General features: G+C 43.1%; 1 protein-coding gene across 1 annotated transcript in view; it reads right to left on the bottom strand.

The window, feature by feature from the left end:
* The window catches only part of LOC119886474 (inositol hexakisphosphate kinase 2-like), a 29,458-nt gene extending 18,338 nt beyond the window's left edge, over positions 1–11,120 (bottom strand). Inside the window, exons 1-3 of the mRNA XM_038697249.1 lie at positions 10,812–11,120; positions 7,078–7,159; positions 5,678–5,796 (exon numbers count right to left, since the gene is read on the bottom strand). Of these exons, the coding sequence (XP_038553177.1) occupies positions 5,678–5,796; positions 7,078–7,079 (121 nt within the window). The 5' untranslated portion in view covers positions 7,080–7,159; positions 10,812–11,120. The remainder of the gene's footprint in view (positions 1–5,677; positions 5,797–7,077; positions 7,160–10,811) is intronic.
* Positions 11,121–14,301: the final 3,181 nt, after the last annotated feature.

Genomic DNA, 14,301 nt, shown 5'->3' with positions numbered 1-14,301 from the left:
GCAGATGGCAGTATTTGATTTGCCATCTGCTGAGACCCGATGACCAGGATTTCTGTTTTGTCTGAGTTCAGCTGGAGGAAATTATTTGACATCCATTTTTTAACTTCACAAAGGCAGTTGTTAAGTGAACTCAGCATTCCAGGGTCTGTGGATCTGACGGGCAAGTATATTTGTGTGTCATCAGCATAAATATGAAAAGAAATGCCATGTTTATGGATAATATGTCCAAGGGGAAGCAGATACAAGGAAAACAAAATGGGTCCTAAGACCGACCCCTGAGGCATACCATATTTAACTGGACAGAATGAGGAGACATAGTTGTTTACAGACACACAAAACTTCCTATTTGACAGGTAGGATGAAAACCATTCTAGGGCAGTACCAGAGATCCCCACCCAGTGCCTCAGTCTGTCTAACATGATGTTGTGATCAATGGTGTCAAAAGCAGCGCTAAGGTCCAGGAGTACAAGGACTGAGCACATGCCTTCATCAGCAGACATTAAAATGTCATTGGTGACTTTAAGCAGGGCAGTCTCAGTGCTGTGGTACTTATGTACATATCTGTGGCAGATATGATTGAAGTGATCGACCAGATTGTTGGTGTTGGAATCAGACAGGTGTTGGCTTTGATTCTGAAAGAATGCGCAAAACTTTGAAACACTTTGTTCATTAAAGATGCGAGAACACACGGAGCTTGGTGAGGCGGCATGAGTAACAGGCGAATCACAGCTAAAAACAATACATCTGTGGTCAGATATGGTCATGTCCACCAGAGGAAATGCTGACACCCAGGGTAAAAACCAAGTCCAGTGTATGACCACGGTTATGTGTTTGCCCTTTGACATGTTGTTTGAAGTTAAAAGAAGTGGCCATATTTAAAAAGTCAGTTGCATTAACATTTTTGGGGTCATCAACATGAATATTAAAATCACCACAAAGAACAATTCTGTCATAATTTAAAACCAGAGTAGATAAAAATTCAGGAAGTTCTGATAAAAATCCTCCAGGCGGTTTTGGGGGGTGATAAATTATAACAAATATGATAGGTTGCAGCCCTCCAACTTTAAGAGTGAGAACTTCAAAGGAGTTAAATTCATCACAGCGTACTTGATGACATTTAAAATTTTTCCTATACACGCTCACTAGCCCACCACCACAACCACTGACCCTCGGTTGACTAAAACAATCATATTGAGGCGGACACAGTTCAGCTAGCTGGCTATAGTCATTCATCTGCAACCAGGATTCAGTTAAAAACATAAAATCTAGATTTGCAGAAAAGATAAAATCATTTAAGATAAAAGTCTTACTTGAAAGTGATCTCACATTGAAGAGAGCCATTTTAAATGAGTTTGTTCTGGGTGCTGGAGTTGGTGCAGTTGTCCTAATCCCTAAGAGATTACTAATATTTCTGTGTGGGATGTGCACATTTTGGTTTACTGGTCTATGCGTGAAGATGATAGGAATAGAAGTCTTTGGAACAATGCTAGTAGCAGACGGCTTTACATGCCAGCAGGTGGAGACAGTTGTTTGTGGCAGTGAGGCAGAGATCTGTTCAGTGAGCGGTGGTGTGTCCAGGTGTGCTGCATGAATGATTAGTCATTCACGTAAATCATGTGTGGACCGCACCACATGCTGTATGTGCGCAGCTAACATTTCTGAGCCCCGTTTGTTTGGGTGAAGTCCGTCTGTCTTAAAAAGAGACATTCTTTGCCAGAAAATATTAAAATTATCCATTAACGCACACGATGAGCCCTGCAGGCGGACTGGAGCCAGTCGTGGAGGCCAAGGAGACTACTGAAGTGGCCAGCACTGCGACCAACTGTGGGAATGGGACCAGAGATAAAAACGGACTTTCCACACTGCTTTAAAAAGTTAAAAAGACGGTTAAAATCTGATTTTGTCAGCTCAGACTGCCGAAGAGCTGTGTCATTTGTTCCGACATGGACTATCACTCTTGTGATGGAGGACGGGAGCGACGGCATCAGGTCCTGGAGTTTTTTCAGCCGTGGTGGCACCGGGGAAGCAGTGAGTGGTAGCGTTAAAGAAACGGAGGTTTTGTGGTTATGGAGTCACCAATTATTAGTGTGGTTGGGGAGAAAAGGGGACGAGGAGATGCCGGTTGTGGGGTTCCAGAGCAGGACTGAGCAGAATCTGCTTCAACACTGCGTGCGGACTGAGGATGGAGTGTGTGAGCTGCCGAGTGTTGTGTTGGAGTAGCAGTAACAGACCTGAGAGAAGGGCTACCCGACGGTGCAGGGTAGAGACGGCCTCCGGAGCGTCTGAGCACAGCCTCTTTCAGGATCCTACGTCGGGAAGCGGAGGTTTTTGACCGGGATGACGGCCGCTGATCAGGCCCGGCGGCAGACCGGCGGCCCAGCACGGGACATGTAGCCGGTGGAGAAGATGCAACAGTGTCGGCAGGCACTGTGCGCCGAAAGAGATCTGTATCAGGGAGACTCGAAGCCACAGGTGCATCCGCTGGATGGATGTGCGGAGGAGAGGCAGCCCCATCCGAGCCTCTCTTAAAGCCACGGACCACCACTTCAGCCCAGGTTGACTGATGCTTTGGAGTCAAGCAGGAGGAAAGCCTGGGAAGGCTAGAGGGGTCCCAAAACACGGTGTCCTGGATGTTGGCGGTTGCGCTAAGAGAAACAATCTGTTTGGCTTGTACTGAAGCCACATCCATAAAGCCAGTCAGCAGGGAATCTTTCTCTTTGAGTTCCTCTGAAAGTCGTCGGATGTCTTCCATAAGGTCAGCAATCTTCTTGTTCGCTTTCTTAAGGAGTGTGCAGTCCTCATGGGGCAGAGTTATCTCGGCTAGTAGTCACTGGAGCTTTGTTGCGATCAGTAGCGTTGATCGCGTTTTTACGGTCATCTAGCTTAAAATCCATGTCGGATGGCTAAAATCCTTAACCCACGTAAAACTTAAGTTAAAAATTTAAGTTAAATAAAAAGGATATAAAAAATGTAACGAAAAAGAGTGGATTAAAACTGGATAAGAGTTCGGTTTAAGACGGAGCTTCCGACAGGTGGCTACAGACGCCAACGCATGCGCAGAGTGCAGATTACGTCAGCAATTACGTCAATTTTCTCCATTCGAAGCCTCCCTCGGCTACCAACCACCTTTTTTCTCGCCCAAGAAACCGAACTGGATGGTCCCATCGACCATCTTCACGTGCCGCGCTGCAGGACACCGGCCCCCACCTACTCCCCAGGTCAGAGAGTTTGGCTTTCTTCCCGAAACATTCCACTTAAGGTGGAGTCTAACAAACTGTCTCCCTGACACATAGGTCCCTATGTTATTGACAAAATCATCAACCCATCTGCTGTAAGATTAAAGCTTCCCAGGAACATGAGAATCCATCCCACTTTCCACGTGTCCCAAATCAAACCTGTCCATACCAGATGCCCCTGTGTTCTCTGTCCGACGGCTGTTGAACCATGGGTGCGGTTTCCAGTACCTGGTGGACTGGGAAGGGTACAGTCCTGAAGAACGGTCATAGGTCCCCCGGTCCTCCATCCTGGACCCTCAGCTCATCCTGGATTTTCATCATGCCCGTCGGGCTGCGCCTGACAGGGAGCCTCCAGTTGAGGGGAGGGTAATGTTGTATCCAGTGGTCTCTCTCCTCTCTCTTCCTTTGGTTCTCTGTTGTTTCCCATCCTATTGTGCCTGTCTGTCTGTTTTCCCCTGTGAGTTGCTTAGTTTACAGGTGGGTGTGGATTTCCTCCCTGGCACCACACACCTGCACCTCGTTCCCAATCAACCGCCTGTTATCTACCCCGGTCCTTGCACGCCAGTATTCGCCAGATCGTCTTCGTATATTCCGTGGTACACACCTTGGCCTTTTCTCGTAGTGAACCAGTGTTTGTGACTTTCCCTTGCTCTTACTAATCCTTGTTTATCCTCCCTCGTTCTCACAGAACCACCCGAACCTGCCTGCCAGCCGCCTGCCTGCCCACCTGCTTCACCCTCACCGCTTCAGTCCAACCACCTCAGCTTTCCCCATCTGGATCTGGATCAACTCCCTCACCCCCAGCAATCTGTTTATTCCTCAGTAAACTCCCTTGACTTGTGAACTGTGATCTGGCTCTGTCGTGCTTTTGGGTCCAGCTCTTACGTACACCCATAACAGTTACAGGTTTATTGTTGATCATGTAATGTTACAGTTTTATTTAGTTAACGTTACACTGGGTTTGAGAGTCTGTGGGGTGTGTTGACTTCCACTAGGCTAGTTAAGAAGCTTTAAGCAAAGCATTAATTGCATTGCACATTACATGGTTAAGTATTATTTGATGCATAGTACAATCTAATATATATGTAATATTAGGCAGTAATGAGTTGTTTTAGTTGGAATGTTCATTAGTGAATAAAAAAACATTGGGTTATGCTGAAGATTTCAGAACGTGACTGTTGTTTAAGGGAGAGCGGGGCACAGTTTGTGAGAAGTGATGTCATTTAACTGCATTACTCTTAGTATATCAATTTATATTTAACGCTAGCTAGGTTTTAGATTTCATTTATGATGAAAGAAAAGCGTTCACATTTCAAAAAGACAGAAACAAAGAAAGAAATGAAGGGTTCGAAATAAACTTTTTCACCACCTTCCCAAAACTCATGAGGGTGAGTGCTAACATCATTCCCCAGCAGCCATACAAGGCTGCCAGGAGATGTGTGCAGATATTTTTTGTTAATCGGCATTGTGAGTGCAGGCACGGCCGAAGCTGATAATCTCAAAATGACTGATATTGGTATGTCCATATCCATTATTTATTAAGCAAACACACATAAAGCTACATTAATAATAATATTCCAAATCATTTTGAAACCAAATATGGCACAACTATTGCCAAAACTGTAAGTAGGTCACAAAGCAAACCATGATTCCCATAATTACTGTGACCACCCACTGCTATCAAAATGTAGGAAAAAGCACTATTTAGTGTGGTAATTCCGTCAGGCAAAATAGGGTACTGGGAAAAGCCATGAAGCTCCACTGTAGCATAGGTACAAAAAAAACGGTAGTGAGATTTATAGTGAGGTCTGTGATGAAATGCATAGTGTGTTCACAGTCTGTGTGGGCAGGGACGTTGGCTGTTGATACAAAGCAGGGTGGGCTGTGTTGGCAGCAGTGCAGCATGTTTCTGTGCCATAGACAGCTCTGCACTGCAGGGCTTGTGTGTGCACGTGAGGAAGAGCGCACATGTCAGAGGATTACAGAAGAGCCCATCCATATCCCCCTCTGAAGACACCCTCCCCTCCTTCAGACAAAATCTACACCCCCTGCAGCCCTCATTTCTATCTCTTTGTCAAATGAACATCCAGTCCTCAATCTTCCCCCAAATAGCAGCATTTATCCACCGTAACAAACACTTCATACTGTGAAAACGGCGGCCTACCCAGCTATCTGACATCATGTGGACAGCAGTCAATCCACTAGAACTGACATCTAACAAAGGAAACTACGTGGATCTTTCCTGTACAAAATTTGTTCTCAATGTGCTCCCCCACAGCATTCCACATCATCTGTAGTCCACTGCAGTACTTCCTATTAACCTCTTGTCCATCAGTTATGTTAAACTTTAGATACCTTTCTGACTCTCCTCACATCACCCTGTATTTTTTTTCTCCTGAGCTAAATTTCTCTACCTGTGTAGAAAGCAGTGCAGATGATACCTGTGGTGAAGAGGGCACTGAGACTCCTGGGGTTTGGGGTGATGGGCCTGATGATGGTTTCTGAGTGGGTGTTGATGGGACAGGCGTGATTTTGTTCCAATTGGCTGACTGAGGAACACCTGGGGCCCACAGGGAGACAGAAAGAAAGGACAGCTAATTTATGTGCAGTGGAAAAGTACTGCAACCTCTTCTACGTTAACACTCCTGTAAGAAAAAAAAGCACACACCTGCATGAATACACACTCCATATCCTTGTTTGTCATTGTAATTGAGACGGTATTTGCACAAAGCAACAAAGACAAATAGGTGTTGAACGACTTGCAGATTGCAAGTGGTGACTTTATGACAAACACTTTTATGAGTTAACACTTTTTACCACAGCACCACCCAGGTAGTTGGGTGTGTCACCTTGGACAACCAAGGTACATGCGTAACATTTCTGTGGCTTCATCTAAATCAAACATGAGGCCTGACCTTTAGACCTTTATGCAGCACGTAGCCTATTAAAGAGATATCTAGCCTATAACCTCAGCCAAATTTCCCTGCATGCATTTTCACATTATGTCTATGAAGATTCTCAGTCATCCAGGTCATAGTTATCCAACGAAGGTTAAAATCAAGGGCAACTGGACTTGATTTTAACCTTTAACCTTGGATTTTAACCTTCGTTGGATTTTCACATTATCTAGTTGACCTGAAGTGTGCTCAAACAACCTCTTTCTCTGTTCCTCTCTAGCTTTAGCCCTCTAAAGCTGCAATCACGAAATAATTTTATTTGAGCTACTCTGGACATGCAGCTCAAGAAAGTTTGACAATCACAAAGATTTACTCAATAGTGCAAGGTGTAGCGATTGGAGCCCTGTCAGATCATCTCAGCTATGATGTAACATGTGTGACACATGGACCTGCTGGTGAAACTCTAACTGAAGGTCACATTGCTATAATTTCTAAATCGGAGTCTATCCCTCTGATGACTTCATTGTGAGGCATTTATCTGTCTTAAAACTGGGCATACCAACTTTCTGTCCAAATCCATCTACAATGTCCAGCGCACACATATCTCTACTCAGAGCCAGGACAATATTTGGCATTCAGATGGACTTTCCCCACTGACAAGGTGTTTAGTTACAATAGTGACCCACAAAGGACCTGCTTGTTTTTACCCTGGCGAGGACATTTGCATTCACAGCTATGCATAATACGCAAAAGCCTATATATCTGGTCTGGGCTGTCTGTACCTCCCAGTCCAGACTACACTTACATTACACGCCTGAGACACAGTCAGGGTCAAGAAATTATAGAAATAGAGAAATAAGCATACAAGGTGGAGATGGGAAAGACTCATGGCAGAAAGTAATAAACAAGTACAGCAGTGGATCTATGGAGGGTGAATTGCATACATAGAGAGTCCAAAGAGGTGATTCCCTACTTGAAGCTCAAACACCTGTGGCCTGTCCTGGTGTCCTGCTAGGCCCGGTCTACCTGCACACAGAAAAACAGAAACACCGCATCAGAGTTATGGTCAACAGAGTTAAACACACTCACAGGCATAAACAAAACCAAACCCCAAAAATAGAAACAGTTGTTTCCATGCTACTGACCTCTTCTAACCCGACAGTGCTTTCGCCATGAAGGAGTTGCTTAAGTGAATTTCTCCCCGAGGCCAAACCTCACAACTGAACTCTCACATTGGAATCCTCTCTGCCCAACTCTCTCATGCCCAGTAGGAAGGGAATAGTATGTTCCTCAAACACAGCACGCGCACACACATATATGAGTAGTATCAGACAAAGCATGAAAAGTGCATGTGTGCATGCACACACACACAAACACACACATACACTGAGTGCAGCCAGGCAGACAAATTTTGGAAACAAATGTCTGTGTGACTAATCAAATGCAGGACAGTGATGGGAAGACTGAGGCGGCAATTCTCTGAATATTCAGGTCCTGCACGTGAACAGCAGCTGGAGACTCCACAGGGACAAACTACATCCTGCATTGGCAGAACTAGATAAATTATTGGGAGGGAGAGAATTCATTGAAACAGAGAGATGTGTGTTCAGAAAGAAACTGTGGCGAGACAGTGGAGGGAGTCAGACGCCAGACAGACACAGCTATGGATCCTAAATGAGCTGGCAGTTCCAACAATTGCTTCGACAGTCCAGTGATAGTATGGACAGAGGTTAAATATAAACTCAGTAATCCCTCAACAATAGGGCACTTAATGAGAGTCTGCCTGAATGGCAGGATGTGAGTTACAGGGAGTGAAGTGGAGGGAGGAACGTAGCTGGCAAAGGCCCAGGATTGTGCCACAGCTATTCAGAGCAGGTCAGCCACTCATCGAATGTTCATTGCCCTTTCAATGACAAATACCACGTTCTCCTTCTCTGTCCAGCTGGTTTCCCTGGCATAGGCCAGCAATCCACCTCGATGCTGAATCTTGCGGAACCACACATCTCCTTTCAAACAGGGGTCACAGCTACTAATCAGAAAAATTAAGCTGGTGAGGAGATTATCATATGCAGTCTCAGGATTAAAGCTTATCACACTTTCCATGAGACGGTGACTAACTGGTAAGTCCCAGCCATGAAGGTGGACGTTAGCCCTGTTGGATTGGGGTAAGTGCCTGAATTATTCAGAAAGGTCAAAGAAGCACTGCTGGCTGCAGGCTACAGCCTCCAGGTCTAGACCATGCTTTGATACTTGAGCCTCTAATGAGGTGCCGGCACGGTGTTACTTTCACTCCGCAACACAACCCTGATGTGGTTTCATCTTGTCCATATCCAGTCTCAAGTGTCTATTTCTCCCTACGTTTGGATATCAGGGGCATGCTCCTCTGTACTGCTGTGGAGATATGGACCAACCTTTAATGTAACACCTTCTTTAAGGCAAACAGACTGGGATGACCCAGTCATTAAAGAATGTACTGTCAATAAGGCGATGGTTGCTGGCCAGTTATTCATCTCAGTGTGACGTGATATGTCGGCAAGTCAAGGTAAAAGTATGTGACCATCTCAGTGACAACTTTAAGTGTACAGACCTATAAATAGGAGCACTGAGAAATGCCCTAAAAAGGTAAATCAGTTTAGATACATGAAAACACATATCCATGTTGTTAAAAGCACCCTGGTTGGTTTCCCAGCTAAAGCCTCTAAATCCCAGTTAGCACAATGCCAGGAAACATGGCGGTATGTGTAATAAGAGCTCTCACATCAGAGGTTTGGGGGATTAACAGGAGCTGAATGATTGACTGCAAGAAGCTGAGCGACTAAAGGGGACAGAGAAACATGCTAGCCGTGATGAGGCTCAAGAGTTGAGAATAACCGAACGGGAAGCGGCACCGCAAAGGCAAGAGCTGCTGTAATGCCTCTTACATTTAGAAGAGTTGTGCTTAATATTTTTTTGTTATGCAGAAATAGAAATTTTCCATCACTTTAAATATTTAAAAGTACATGCAAGACAATGTGTAATCTGCCAAAGCAAATTTGACAGTAGGTAGGCCTGTGAACCTGCTGCGAATAACCTAGGAGGCAATTTAATGGAGCTCAGCCTATTAGCATCTATCACTTCAAGCTATTCTGGCTTCTTTACTGCAACTGGAAGCTTATGTAGCACCCATCATCTTAGAATTTTTTAACTGTTTGTCTCCTATCCCTTTCTGCAGATGTTTTGGCTGCAGAGCTGTGGGGTCTGCGTCTGTGGTTGCGGGCTGGCTGTTGCCCCCATTTTCCTGCTCAACACCTGTTGCTACAATTATTATTAAAAACAAACTATAAATATTTGTATTGATGTCTGTACCACTACTACTTTTCTGTGTTGATATTGCGCTGGGCTGCTTCTCTCTCTCTCTCTGCCCCCCCCCCCCCCAGATATGAGATTCTGTTATGAATTGGCGGTATATAAATAAAACTGAATTGAATTTAAGACTATGTGCTTGCTTGGTCTGCCACCCTGCTTGAACTGTCATCAGCCTTATCAACATCATAACTAGACAGGTTGTCAGCAGTTTGCTTTTCTTTCCCATAGTTGGTTGGTGGTCTCACAAAGCCAATGACCATATTATATTTTACTTTGAAAGTATACCAGAGATGTTTGGCCTTTCCTAGCCATTTATCTACATGTCGTTGTGCAACTGCTGTTACACAAGATGAATTGCAATTTGGAGCCCCAGCTGACATTTCAAACTAAATGCGGATTAAATCATTGTAGATTATCATGCAATCAGTATGCAATTTAATGGATGAATGGAAGCATAATACACTGCATATGCTATGTATAACTAAACATGTTTGTGTCAGTGTGTGCACATGCTCTGTGGGAAATTCTGCGACAGCAAATGGCAAGTGTCTGTAAAATACGTGGTGCTAGAATGTATCTTCAACGAGAAGACAGCTTGTCGTCATCCATGCAACAACCTGGCTTCAGTTTTCAATGACACTGAATACTATCACAGCATGGAGGAGGCCAGCCGAGCCAGCCCTTCTGAGTGTGGGGGAATCCTCACCATAACTTGTGTTATGTAGGCCTAAATGCTTAAGAAGAGTCCTATCCATTAGGGCAGATCCCCCAATTTTCTAATGAACAGGGGCAAGTTCAAAAATCTAATGAGTCTAACCAACTGTGGTTTACCATTTGAAACCCATACAACAGTAGAGAAGTTGCTAAAATGAACGCTTTGTCGAGGGAACAGGCAAACGAAATAAATGCCAATTTAGAGCTGAAACGATTAGTTGGTTCATCAGTTACTCAGAGACTATTTGATTAATCGTTTAACATTCCAAACATTCTCTGGTTCCAGCTTCCCCAATGTGCGGATTTGCTGCTTTCTATCAGTGGAAGTGGACCATCAACGTTATCACCTCTAAGAGACTGTCATAGAAATCTTTCACAGTTTTTTGGCGTTTTGTAGAGAAAAACATTAACTGGATAAATAATTGTCAAATGAATCACTAAAATATTACTTAGTGCCCTATTGCAGCCCAACTGATGAATTCAGGTTATGTGATGCAGAGACTGGTAATGTGGTTGGTGTATTAAATGATCATGTATTAACTTTGACAAAGTTTCAGTTAGGTCCAGCAAAACTAAAAATAATAATTTAGTAATAACAATAAATATGTTGGTAACTTACCTTTAAATTCACATCCAAAGCTACTTATTGAACAGCCACAAGTAGCAAACCAAGTGCAACCATGTAGCCAAGCCACAGTCTGTCCTTAATAATTAGTGTTAACTAATTAATTAACTTATGCAATTGTTCGGCTATAACCATACTTTTCTGCCTTCAAACTGTTTATTCTTTGCCAGTCTGACATCAACTAACTGCACTGAAAAACTACTCTGACTTTCCTTAATTTATCGAATAACGTTACCAGCTGGCTGGCAAAACCTTATTTACGCAGCTAACTAGCGAGGGTTAGCCCAAACTGGTCGGCTCTGTTTATCGTTAATCTAACTTAGCATTATCGTCAGTATCAGAACAGTTTAATCTAATTTTAATTTTAATTCACCTCCTGCCGCTTCGCTTTCAAGTGTGCATTTTCCGGTTTTGGTAGATGACTCTGATTGGCCACTACTGCTAAGTAGCTGTTTGGTTGCCATGGTAACAATTGGGATTTCATACCAAACTTACAAATCAATAAAAGATAGTGAGGCATTATAGGCTCAATGTACTCATTCACTTAATGCATTTTAGCACAATTAGGGTGTACTCGTACTGGTACTTTACTAAATTTATTCCAAGACTTAAAAATGCACTGCAGAATGTTTGGGGTGTTTTTTTTCATATGTTACCATATATTAATACACATGTTAGGTTATGTGTATGTGTAACATGAAGGGACCACAAACTTTATTTTCACAGCCTTGTGTTGTATAATAATAAATAAACTAACAGTTACCTTGATAAATAAAAGGTTTTAAATTTGTCAGGAGACAGCACAAGGTTGTATAACAAAACGAAAGTTTGTAGTCCCTTCATGCTACACACACAGAACTTAACATATCATAGTGAGTGTAAGTATGCAGTAACATATAAAATAAAATAAAACAATACAGTTATACACCCAGAACATTCTGCAGTGCATTTTTTAAATTTTAATCTGGGGAGAATGTGAAGAGCAGCAACAAGGTGATAATATGGTTTTCATCTTCACATTAAAAAGTTTGACATTTGGGAAACAGTGTCCATCTTGACTGCGTTTGAGCATCAAGCATCAATGATGTAAAACACTTCCTCTCACTTCCTCTCATCTTGCTGAAGTCTAGCGTTGACAGATGGTCTCTGTAAAGATGTGTGCTCAGCGGTCTACATGAGTTTCATTTTGTCCAGACCAGACCTTTAGGAACAGCCTTAAGTCAATGCTGGGCCCACATGGCTCCTATCCTCTCTTTCCTCTCCTCTAAGCAATCACCGCACCCATCGTGGTGCCTGGTCTGTTTTTTTGGGGCCTTTAATTCAAAAACCCCGTCTTCGTTTTCCAATGGTTGTATTTCTGTCAGGTGTGACCTGTGTTTCAGCAATAAAGCTGGGGAAAAAAACTGATGAAAAACAGAAGTAGTGAAGTTTAAAGGAGCGATCGGCTGCTGCTTCTAGGTATAGCTGCTGGTACCATGCACCAACCTTGTGTTACATAATGTGTTAATAAACTATCTTGAAATTGCACTTCTGGTGGCTGTAATTACTGACTGAAAAATTCAGATTAAACTTTGGTATTAGAACAGTCTCATAAGTATTCACAAACCAATGTCACAAATAACTCTCTAAAACACAAATGTAGAGTGACATGTAACCATAAATGTGGATCTACAGTATATCTGTTACAGGGTTTTGTAAATCTGGATCCGTATCTGCACCTCTAATTTACAACTTTGAAAACAAAATTTTTCAATGGAAATATTTTTGTGAATCTATGAAAATTCCCCTAATGGCTAGGACTCTATCCACCACAGTATGAAGAAAGGTGTACACTTAAAGCATTGGTAATCAAGTAGGCATAGTTAATCCCTCCTTTTGCACAATGTGAAGGGGTGATAGGGGTGATGTTTTTGACTACATCTTTCATAACAAAAAGTAAAATTACATCTGTTTTAGGCCCAATCATGTTGTTACATCGAGTACAATTGTTGGGGATCAGAGTTACATAACAGGTCATGAACTTGAGTCTGCAGAAAGGGAAACAAGCTGCCAGGCTCCAGACAGATAGGCAAACACTTCAGAGGGACACTCAATCCTGCCAGTAGGTTTTGCAGTTTGTGTGCGTGTGTTTTGGTGAGAGTGAAGGGGAGGAGGAGATACTTTCTCTGTCTCCAAGTCTTTGCTTTCTGGAACCAACCCAAAAGTGATTGCTTGTCATCTCAGTTTCTCTCCTTGATGTATCACTGCTTCTATTTTAGATTTCCTCATTTACAAAGCCGTTGACAGATGGTGGGAAAACCACAGATGCACCACATATGTGAGAAGAAACACACGCATTCTCAAACACACAGTGACAACGATGCACATATTCGGACCGGAGAAGGAAAGAACCAGCATGACGAATACAACAATACTGTCATTGGAAAGTGTGACTGCTCTACTGACAGGATATGAAATATAGAAACATAAGAAAGTGATGTGATGCGTGTGAGTTGTCAGACTGTGGAAGTTCACTAGACTAGACTGTAAACTAGACATCTGGTAGTGTCAATCTCCAGTACATGATGTCATCCTCAGTCTTCATTTGGCTTGGAATGTGCAGAGCAGGGGTTCAGTAAACTGCCCAGATCCTCTGAGGGCTAACAGATCTAACTACATTCAGTGGTAGAAGCGAAGAGGAATTGAACATTTACTAAATCTAAAAAACAAATGTCGAACTGTGGGAAACTTGATCAGGGGACTACAGTGTACATAGAATAACAAAACTTTTGTCTTGCTTTTCTATGACTTTTTCTGGTACTTCCTAGTAAAAGGCATTACCAGACGCACAGCAGACCACTTGAAAATATCTTGAGATAGCACTGAGAGTTCAGCCATCATATTAGCAACACTGTCCAGTGAAGAGAACAATGATTGCAAACTTTTCTCAATTGCAGCTTTGATTTAATGACGTAAATCAGCACCCAGGCATTTGCAAAGGTCAGTGCACTACAGAGAACAAACAACACCAATCCAAACAGCAACATCTACGCAGCTTACACACAGAAACAAGCCTCCCCACTGTCCTTGGAGCTTGTTCAAGGAACAGTGAGTGGGTTCGTTACTTTCTTCTCAGTGAGTCTGAGAAGACAATGCCTCCTTTTTGCCTCAAAGGACAAAAGCGAGGTCATATTCTGTTCCCTTAGACAACCTTCCCTTGTCACATTTGGACTGTATGCATCATGGTTAGTTATGTCACAAGACTCAACAACGAGCCCATCTTAGCAAAACGCTGGCATACGTCTCTTCTGCAGGCCAGAACACTCCAGTTTAGGGACACACTTCACTGAGTTATGCAACAACTAATGAATATTAATTCAGTGTTTCCCAAAGGTTGAGAATTTACTTGTGGTGTTGGGTGGTGTGGCGTGTGAGAATACGGCGTGTCTTCCAGCTGGTGTAACAGGTTTAAGGCTGTAACATAAGTTTATTCTAGGTTCAGATT

This window comes from Micropterus salmoides, unplaced genomic scaffold (genome assembly GCF_014851395.1).
Source record: "Micropterus salmoides isolate LMB-PRFRI ecotype aquatic unplaced genomic scaffold, ASM1485139v1 Ms_hic_scaffold_4, whole genome shotgun sequence".
NCBI lineage: Eukaryota > Metazoa > Chordata > Actinopteri > Centrarchiformes > Centrarchidae > Micropterus > Micropterus salmoides.
The sequence above is the reverse complement of the archived record's forward strand: the minus strand, read 5'-3'. Positions and strand labels throughout refer to the sequence as shown.